General features: G+C 32.1%; 1 protein-coding gene across 1 annotated transcript; it reads right to left on the bottom strand.

Annotated features, from left to right (window-relative positions):
* Positions 1 to 2,956: 2,956 nt before the first annotated feature.
* LOC109241117 (beta-fructofuranosidase, insoluble isoenzyme 1-like) lies at positions 2,957 to 9,100 on the bottom strand. The gene is made up of 6 exons (XM_019407838.1): positions 8,850 to 9,100; positions 5,640 to 5,648; positions 4,513 to 5,531; positions 3,932 to 4,176; positions 3,529 to 3,628; positions 2,957 to 3,403 (listed from the first exon to the last, which is right to left on the bottom strand). Exons 1-6 carry the CDS (start codon positions 9,046 to 9,048, stop codon positions 3,203 to 3,205), a joined length of 1,773 nt encoding a protein of 590 aa, XP_019263383.1. The 5' UTR covers positions 9,049 to 9,100; the 3' UTR covers positions 2,957 to 3,202.
* Positions 9,101 to 11,324: the final 2,224 nt, after the last annotated feature.

Raw genomic sequence — 11,324 nt, 5'->3', positions numbered from 1 at the left:
ACCAACTCTTGACACAAAATTTAATTCTGTATTGTCTTACAAAGGAGGTTGAACTCAAATTAACAAAAATGGCCACTGAATTTTGCTTAACCTGTTAGCCTACTTTGTTAGTGTGAAGTGAACTGATTTGAATGTCTCACTTTTACATGGGTTACTCTAGATCAAAGTATACTTTTCTTAGCTTAGCTATACTGAGTATTTAAATCTGTGACCAATTTTATCAAATCTGTTTGTTAAGTTCAAAACATAAGAAGACAAGCAATAACTCAAATACACAAGTTAATCTTAGTAGACTTAGGATTAGATAACAAGAAAGAAAGAAAAAAAATTAAATCAAATGCAGAAACATAAACATACCAATATTTACAAACATGAAACTTAGGCAAACACAGTAAAAGAAAAATGAAGAAACGCACCTTCTTTGCAAAAAATTTTTTTGAACAAATAAGTTGAATTAATGTATAATCTCCCAGAAAAAGAAAAATTCAACAATCGGAGGAAAGCAACGACGGAAAAAGACCCAATGACTGGTAAACAGGACCACGACGGAGACCCGAGCAGAGAAGTTCGACGCCGACCCCAAACTCCTCTTTGCTGAGCGTTTTCCCCCCAATTTTTGTGCTCCCTGTTTTTGGTCTTCTCTTTGTATTTGTGTGTGTGGATGTAGCTTAAGTAATTAGGCGTGGAGCTTGAGATAATGAAGATCGGGCTGATTTCAAAGGAGGGAAGTGTTGATGACAAGAACTGTAGGAAAAGTCCTTTTTTTTTTTGAGATTTAGAAGGTCCTCTTTGCCGTTTTCTCTTGTGTGTGTTTTTATAGAAGAAGATGAATGTAGTTGTTCAGATGTGAGCGTAGGTGATCGTGTGTGAATGACGTAAAAGGTGGGAAAGTGGGTAAGAAGCTCTGTTTTAAAAGACAGAATTGGGATTCGCCCGGGGCTCGTCCCGAGGCGGAGCACTCGTAAAATGCCCCTGGACTTATGTCTGGGGCTTAGTTCTGTGAGACTTACGCCTCGGCCATCGGGGCTTACGCTTCGGACACGTCCAACCCCCAGCGTACTGGGCTCGCCTAATAGAACTTTATGCAATTGTATGTAATTAACCTTGTAAATCTTCAATTTTCTTAATAAATCGTTGACTACTCAAAATTATTTTTTTCCTAAGTATAAATTATTAAGTTGAGAGTATTGTCATAATTAAAATAAAAATTATTGCACGTTATCCACTAAGACTGCTATGATAGTTAATTTTAAATAAATCTTTCATTTAAAAGTATTTATTTATTAACTATTATTATGTCTTTACTATATAATGGAGTAGTCCATAATTTTTTTTATAATTATTTTTCTTTTCACGTTTACGAGATACAATATTTATTAATTTAATAGCTCAATATTAGCTAGTAACTATGTACAAATAATTAGTTATCATGGTATTGTATGGTGAATTATGTGTCACTTTATTAACTTGTTGAAACTTAAAAATGAATGATGCTTGAGAATCATATTTGAATTGTGAATTATATTTTTATATAAATTCTCTTTCAAATAGAAAGCATATTAAATAAAAGGAGTGTTTTAATAAAAATATCAAATTATAATATCGAAATTCTTTCAAAATTCATTACTCCTTAAGAGATACATATAAGATTCGTATCGAATAAATTACTTTTGATGCTTGAGTTGTAACGACATTGCAACTATTTGCACATTATGATATATGTCATACTTTTCGTATTATTGATAGTTGAATTATAATTTATTAATATTTTAAATATATTATTTGTTATAATTTAGTGATTTTAATGTAATTTTTATAATTAATTTTCATTTTATGCTATCCTAAATTCTTGAAGTTAGTAAAATTTAAAGATCTGTGGGACTTACGCCCCATGTCTCAGGGCTTACGCCTCGCCTCGTCAGAGGTAAAACGCCTCGCCTCACGCCCCCGCCTTTTAAAACATTGGTGAGAAGTGAGGGGTTTGAGGGAAACATGGTGTAATAGGGGTGTTACTTTTTTACTCCCTCCGGTTCAAAATAAGTGATTTTTTGGATGTTTTCACACAGATTAAGAAATTCACCTTTTAGCATTAATTAGCAATGGAATTGACCATATTAACCTTTACTATCTCACATAAACACTCCTAACACATATTCCAACACTATTTACTCCAAGGATAATGTAGGAAAAAAATAATTAATTCATTCTTGAAATCTGGAAAAATCACTTATTTTGGACCACAAGAAAAAGGCCAAAAAATCACTTATTTTGGACCGTAGGTAGTATTATTATTATTATTATATTTTTTTGACTTTTTAATAACTCCTTTTATTAAATAAAAATGAAGGAAATATATATATATACACACACACTAACCGCTTACTTTTAGACCTTAAAAAAAACTATATAAGTAAGAAAACCCAATACTTATACTATAGTTTAAATTATACTAAGAAAAATACTATAGCTTACATTTAAAATTCTACTAATTAGAAGAAAACATTTTTTTTAAACAAAAATTTCTTCTATTTAAAAATAGGAATAAAACTTATACTCCAAGAATGTGAATATGTAGTTAGTATTTATTTATTTTTTTAATTTTCTAAATAAAACCTATTAAGAGTAAGATAAAAGTTTTAAAAATATTAAGATTAGACCTTAAAAAATGTATTTACACTAAAATAATATATAATTTGGGTGTGGTCAAAAATTAGTTGTTCACAGTTGTTATCACGGATCTATTATCCCTGAGCCAAGGAACTTCCGAAAACAACCTCTCTATCTCTCCGAGGTAGGGGTAAGGTCTGCGTAGACTCTACCCTCCCCAGACCCCCACTAGTAGGATTCTGCTAGGTTGTTGTTATTATTGTTGCTGCATAGATAAATAGCCTGTGATGTTAAGGTAGGATATTACGTCTATGCCACCATTGAAATCTTGAATTGAATGTTTCAAATCTGATAAAGAACCATATTCCCTTGCTAAATTCTTTTTAACGGCAAAAAAAAAACCCGAATTCTTACACATTCACAAACTTTAAGAACATTGTCTGTCTACTGTCAGAATAAGGATAGAAGTAGAGACTACACTACAACATTTTCCAGAACTTGACATGAAAAAAAATAGTAAGTCTCCGATGTTTCAAACCAAAAAGAACAGACAAATACGCCAACATTAATGTGGAACTAAATACAAGTATTAGCTTCAATAAGAAGAGTGACCAAATGACCAGTCCATCTTAGGTTTACCCATGCTCCATGCATTCAGTTCAATTTTGATGTTCTCTGTCCCATTGTTAAAGGCAAATAAACGTGCATTATCATATATTGCTAATGTTGGATAAACTCTTGATGTAATACATGTTTTTCCTCCGGCACCAAAACTTTCCACTACTGAGTGATCAATCTGCAGAAAAATATATTGCAAAAAATCAAAAATATGGACTAGTCACAAAACAAATGAGTGCTTAAATAAACAACAATATGAGAGAATTGAAATATTTTTTAGGGAAATAAATGAAGAAAGCTTACCAAACTCCTCAGAGACAATTTCTTGTTTTTTGTCAAATCTACATCTACATATCCCGCAAATGATGGTTTGTACATTGTCTTGTCATTCTCAAGTGTTGATCTGGTCATACAAAAGGAAAATAACAAATTGGTTAATAGATCAAAGTTGAATAATTAGCCCATAATAGGAAGGTGCACAAATAGTCATTCTCAGGGATGCTATTTAGAGATTAGCCAGTACTTATTTTGTCCTAGAATTTCAAACTAAATATATTAACTTCAGGATAATTCAGGATATTTTTATCCCAAAAATTTAAACTGAAAAATTGAATTTCAGAACGTACTGACTAATTCTTAAATATCAACCATTAAAGTGGCTACCTGGTGTCATTTCTACTCAATAAAATTGTTGATAACAAATTACCTTGAAGCATCAGAACACATGAGAACTTTATATTTATCTTGGGCCTTGAAAACTCTGAAAAATACAGGCGTATATTCTTCCAATTTTTCAGAAGCCAAAGTTAGGAGCCCAAATGGCCCAACTCCACCTTGCACTGTCGAATCTTTAATAGCACATACATCTTGAGCGTAAAGGTCAGTCCAGCTTGGATCAAATGGCTCTGCTTTATCCAAACTTGAGAAGGAGAAAGTCACTTCAACATCAGCCTGCAATTCTCGTTTACACCTTAATTAATTCAGACTCATCTTGTTTTGTTATAAAATAATCTAATACTAGGGTCAAAAATAGCATGGACTAGCAATTTTTCGGATTAGTAATAGAAAAATAGCCAGCATTTGCAAAGTCATTAAAAAATAACCACTGTTTTGCTTAAACACGAAAAGTTCTACATAATATGCGGGATTATGGAGCTCATCCGTATAATCTTCTAGCATATTAATTTTAATTACTTTTGAAACCGTGGCTATTTCAATTACCAGTTATAAATGTGACTGTTTTAAATTTCACCCAATACTAAGGGAATAAAAGACGAAAATCCAAACCTGTGCAGGTGTGATCCCTTTAACTTGAATCATTTCTCCCTTTTTCAACTTGTGATTTTTTAGTTGGACCTTTTTTTCTCTTAGAGTGTTTAATTCTTCAACAGGCCATTGGACCAATTGTATTCCATTTGGATCAAGCCATAGTTTGCGAGGGATAGTTTGGATTCCAGCCCATCCCTTTTTGACATCGTCATCAACAGTATCTGATTCGTTAGCCCAACCCCATATAACTCTTCGATTCTTGCTAGGGTCATAAAATGACTTGGACGCGTAATAATTTCCATAGTCAAGTCTCAATCCCTTCCACCCATCGACAGAAGTGTTGTCCGGAACGTACCTATCTTTTTTGGTGTCATAAGTACCAATTGTGTAGTACTCAAACCTCGTAACATCAAGGCTAACCTTAAGAACATGCTTAATATTTTTGCCATTGTATGAAGCATCCAAACCATTAGTACCATGCAATAACACTGGAAAAAAATCAGGACATTCCCAATTTCCAGTGTTATTAGCCGAATGAAGTAGACTTTTGACCTTAGTCCACCTCATGAAATCCTTACTTTTGTATAATAATGCTATTCCCTTATTTTCCCACACACTGCCTATTGTGATTCTCCAATTACCATCTTGGCCCAACCAAGCTGTTGTTGGGTCACGAAATTGGGTCTTGTTGATGGTAATATCGGCGACGATTAACGGATTGTTATCGGGCTTGATCCATTTACGGAGAAATGGGTCGGACAAGTCGGCCGGGATTGCATAATTTTGTACTTGGGTCTTGTTGGAATCAACAATTCCAGTGTAGAGAATAATGGGCTTGTTGCCTGGCAAAATTGTGGCTGATCCAGACCATGTACCATATTTGTCAAATACTTTTGATGGGTAGATTGCGGGCTCAAGTGGGATCCAATTAATCAAGTCCGTTGAGACTGAATGGGCCCAAACAATGTTTCCCCAAACTGATCCATATGGGTTGTATTGGTAGAATAGATGATAGATACCATTATAGTACATTGGGCCTGTTTTGCAACAAATATGAAGAGAGGAAAAAGGTGTTAAAAATAAAAAATCAATAAATTTTATGGTAATTTAAGAAAAAATGTTAAAAAGGAAATTTCCGGGCTCACCGTTGGGATCTGTTGTTGGTTTGAAGCATCCGTTAAAGACCATGAAAAGGAAATATTGATTAGAATACAATTTAATGCAATTAAGATAATATATGCATGTTTAAAAATTTAATGGAAAATGCTCCAACTAAATCTCAAAGGCATTTGGAACGATTGCAACTTGCTACTTACTAGTACATATCTATGACTTTTTTTACGACAGTAAAAACCTAGTGAACAAGTTGCTTTCCTATTTTACATTTATTAGTAATATAATTTTTCTCTTTAATTAGCCCTTTTCTTAAATTTCCTTTGGGCTAGAAGTGGGTGTGGCCTTAAATTTTAGTAGTTGACGAATATTATGAATTTGAATTTATGAATTTATAGGTGGACTTGCAATAGTTGGTCCCCCCCTCACCAAGTTTATAAAAGAAATTGATATGATAACCATTATAATGGCTTTGTTATTGTCATCGTTCTTTTTAGGGCTTTCTTCACTTTTAGTCCGCTCTAAAACTATTTGTACTTGGTAGCTAAAAAAGTATATAAAATATATATAATTTTTATATAACATACATAATGTATATATATATACAAAAAATACATATTTTTTCGACTATTATTTTAAGAACGGCTATACAATGTCATTTTTCCTTCGTCTTTTTTTTAAATCCACTTGTGTTTTGAATTGTGTACATTTTAGAGTTCACCCCCCCCCCCCCCAAACCCAGGGGAGGCTGAAGGGCCAAGCAAATAAAGCATTTGCTTTAGGCCCCAGCTCTTGAGGTCCCCCAAAAATTTTTATGTAGTAATTAATTTTATAGCTTCATTTCACATTTTATTTCATTCTTTTGAAAGTTTTAAAGTATTGAAGTAAACGAAAAATGCTGATTCATCTTGATATCAATTACTCCCTTCATCCCAATATATGTGACAATGTTCGGATTTTGAGAGTTAAATAAATTATACTTTGATCATATTTATTTATATATGTTTTAAATATTTTAAATAATTAATTTTTGTGACTTATATTACTTTTATATAGTTTTCAAGTATGTAAGTTTTATTTTAAAAAATTCAAAGATTCTATATCTAAATGCACAGTCAAAATTAAGAAGTTTGAATCTCGAAAACAAAAAGTGTCACATAAATTGAGATGCGGGGAATATTAAGTTATAACTTCTAGAATAAGATTCTATTGTTATAAAATTTTATTATCTTTCAGCATGATATCTTCTATATATTTTATTAATTTTTGTTATACACTAGCTAGAATTTATAGAGCATCAGCTAGAAAATATGAATTGATCAAAACTCAAAAAAGCAAATGAGATCAACTGAAACTTTGATATAATCTCATAAAGGTGCTCTCGCTGATTTTTTTTAACAAATAATAAAAAAAAACTAAACTAATAAATATGAGAGAGTATTTTTTAGAAAAAAAGGATTATTAGAAAGAATTTAATCATAAAATATTAATTAATAACTTTGAATCCCAAAAAATAAGAAAAACAAAAGTTTAAGGCCTCGTAAATAATTTTGACTTTAGGTCACTATTGTAGTTGAGCCGCCCCCCAAATCCCCAACTCCCCACTCCCCACCCCCGGAGCTTTGTGGGAAGTTAGGGTTGACTAAATAATTGATCGTATGCTTTAATATACTGTATTATCTATTGCATAACACACACACAATGCAAGTTGGCTCTGCCCTAGCTAGCTGTCTCTATATATATAGTTTCCTATATGTGAAGAAATATATTATATATATTTATATTACATGTAGTAGTTACGTACAGTATCCATTTACGTGAATGCTAGCTACTCGCTGAAGTTGCTTGCCACAAATAACAATGTGTGGTGGCCGTTCCAACAAGTCAGATCCGTCCCTGATTTAGAACGATTAGATAATATATTCAATCAGATAGGGGTGTTTATAAAAACCCGAAAAATTGAACCAAACCGAAAACAAAATCAAACCGGCCAAAAAAACCGATACTTTTTTGTTTGATTTGGTTTTGGTTTTGAATTTTAAAAACCGATCAAATTTGGTTTGATTTTGGTTTTAATCAGAAAAAAATCGAAAAAAACCGAACCAAACCGACTATAGGAGTAGCTATTTTAAAGTTATTATTACACCTATATATATGTATATTTTTATACAAAGTTTCAAAATTTTTATGGTAAATGTTAATAGTTTGCCACTTTTAGTATAGTTCTTTACCTTTACATTCTAGTTTGATTGGTAGTTTTCTTTTGTTAAGTGTAAGAATCCATTTTGTGTTAAAAATAATATATTTTTAATTGAGCCCTTAAATTATTTATCACTATTTGATTCAATTATCATCAATATATCTTGGTAAATAATAGATTTTTCAAAGGGAAATTGATTTGATAGTGTTACGTCGAAAATGTGGTCGCCGAAGTATGTGTTTGGTAGTGTATGTCTTATATTTAAGAAAAACCGACAAATAACCGAAAAAACCGAAAAACCGACAAAATCCGACATAAACCGAATCGAGAAAAAACCGATTTAATTGGTTTGGTTTGGTTCTAATATTTGAAAAACCGACTTACTTGGTTTGGTTTCTTTTTGGGGAAAAACCGATCCAAACCGAACCATGAACACCCCTGCAACCAGAAGCTTTTTTCCCATATTTAATCTTTTATTGTCCAATATATATATAAAAATATCCTATACAGACAAGAAATAAATCATTGACAAACCTAACAGCAAAAGTACTGCCAAAAAACAAGAAGGTACGCCATTGTCTCTCTTTTTTCCTTTTATGGAAATCAGAGAAAAAGGAAGAATAACTTGGGAGATAAAAATGTCAAGAAGTCTAAAGGAAACTAAAATAACTGAATATTTCCGGTCAACGACCAATTATAATAGAGTAAACAAAATCTAGCTATTCACAACTATGCCAAAAACTAAAATCATGTCATTAGAATGCAATGATCTATCACCAACACAAAATGCTTCAAGAAAAGCAGACTAACAAAATTATAAGAAATTAGGTCACTTATACGGTAAAAACCTAGCAGGTAAATCTATATGAGAAACTTTTTTTGGAATTTAGAAAGCCGGTAAAAATGATAGCCAACAGGTTATCACAAGTTAAATTATATTAATACAGCGTAAGAAATTTTTACTCTGTCAGCATATATAACTTAAACTCTATGAATACTTCAAACCAGAGAAGAGGGAGAAGTTGGAGGTGTGAAAACGTACCGTTGATCCAGTTTTTAGGTGGTTGAAAATGGTAACCAGTTCTGTGGACATTTTCTACATCAATAGGGATAGTAGATTGCAACTCTGGAAAAACTTTGTGGGAAGCATTGACGCCATTAATATTGTTGGTAAAAACTATGAAAACACAAAGCAAAAATGTTGGCAATGCCCAAAGAGAAGACTTTCTTAGATACTCCATTTCGTTTTCTGGCTTTGCCAGAGGATGTTCTTTATTTGTGGGAAGGAGAAGAGTATTTATATAGAGAAATAACTAAGATTAGAGGAGTGCATATTTTTAAATTGAATATATTTGACATTGTCTTAATCTCGGATCATGGAGGGTTGATTTTGGATTTGTTTACTAAACAAAATGTACTTAGATAAACGTTTCTTATATTAAAAAGACGATTTCAAGGAACTGGTGTTGTAAAAAATTCACTACAGTACATTTCTGTTATTTTCTCCTTCCTTTTCCTTTCTTTGCCACTCGTCTTTGCCATTTGCTATTCCTTTTGTATGTGTGAGTATATTAGTATATTATATTGAACTCAGTTTAAATATTTACACCTTCAATGTAAAGTAAATGAAGTGCAAGATGAATAAACATAGGGATATTTATATTTATTTGAACAGTTAATTAATCTATTGGCTATTTATTTGATTAAAATTTAATATTTAAACAATTAATTAAAGCTTACTACATTTTATGTAATTCCATTTTGTATATTTTAGAAATGATTAAATGAATGTCTGATTTTACACTTAAAAGTAATTGATTTAAATTCTGAAAAAATATATAACTGAATCACGTAACACAGTATACAGAAAAAGAGACTTATCTAGCAAGTAAACCAGAAATTTTTTATCTAGAAAACAAAAGGAAAAAATTAAGGGAAAATTGAATCTGCCACCCCATGTGAAAAATTAATGGAGTAGAAAATTCCAAAGAACAAATCAAAACAATTCACGTTTCAGCTATACAACTTCTTGCATTTTTTTTTATATATATGGACCATTCCAAGATTGTGCTTGATTTTGTTAGTTTTTTTTATTTATTTTCTTTTTTAAGTTTCTATGCATAATATCATGGAAGGACCAGTCAGGATCTAGCTTCTTAATGACCTCTAATTTCTTCTATGTTTTAATAGCTGCCTCAGTTATTTTATTTAATTTTGGTTGTTTTGGGGAGTTAATGTGTTATATTGTCTTCAGTATGGCAACTATTTAGTCATTGGTGTAGTTCTTTCCTCAACCATTAGATGTTGTGATAGAGTTGTCCTCCTCAGCCAGACAGCCACATGTTTCACGTCCCAATCCCGTATCTCCATGTTATGAAAGAAAAAAAATCATTTCTAATTGTATAATAGATCTACACCAATTTGTATTTCTCATTTTTATAACCAATACAACTTGGACGTGCATTATTTCTCATTTTTATAACTAATACAACTGATCTCTCGTAATTTCTGTCTCTCATTTTCCTGACCAGTATAACTAAGATCTGCACTATTTTGACTTTCTTAATTTTATAACCAATTCAAGTAAGATCTACTATGATTTATAACAAAGTGGTATTTACGTACGCCCTTCTCTATTGACTATGGAAATGTAGCCACATTATGCCACTACTTCAAGAATAGTATGAACCTTAAAATATCATATTATTTAAATTGGTTATTTTATACGGTAGAAATCAGTGCTACCCGATTTCACTATTTGATCGAAACAAGGACGTTGCATCGAAGAGCTAAAGCATCAAGTTCGAGATCGAAGTCTCTTTCGAGATCGAGGTTGGTATCGATCGAAGCCAGGAGAGATAAACTTCGAGTAACATCGGAGATAGATTAGTAACGGAAGGAGAAAGATATCCGTGACTGGTCGAGGATCGTGGCGTGAATCTCAGAACCGACAGAACCGCTGACGGTTATTGATACCAATCATGGATTTTACTTCCGAAATTAGAGTTATACCTTATTTAGGATTCCTCTACTATATAAAGAGGAATCCTGTTCATTTGTAAAGGGAGACGGACTAAGAAATAACAATACACTGCTCTTTTACTTGCTTATAACTTACTATTATTCTTATTGTTTTTCTTGATCTCGAGCCTGTTCCAATCAAGGACGATAGCTTGCAACTACACTGGTTTGATTCATCTTAATCATTTAATTCATTTATTTATCTAATCATTCTATCAATTGGTGTTGAATCAGATCACGTATCCTTATAACCACATTACAAGGTTAATTGTTACTCCTATTTCGAGGTAAACAGTTTGGCGTCCACCGTGGGGCTAAGGATACTAGTGACTATTTAGTGCTAATTCTGGTATAACACACTATTTTACACTTGTTTCTTGTCAAGAATTTTGTTTTCCGGTTGAATCATGTCAAACTCACAAAATGCATCTACACACGGCGACAACGACCTCGAACTCCATGGAGAAAACGAGAATGTTATCGCCCCAGGAGTCGA

This window comes from Nicotiana attenuata, unplaced genomic scaffold (assembly GCF_001879085.1).
Source record: "Nicotiana attenuata strain UT unplaced genomic scaffold, NIATTr2, whole genome shotgun sequence".
Lineage (NCBI taxonomy): Eukaryota > Viridiplantae > Streptophyta > Magnoliopsida > Solanales > Solanaceae > Nicotiana > Nicotiana attenuata.
Note: the sequence above shows the minus strand (reverse complement) of the source record. Positions and strands in the feature narration are given on the sequence as shown.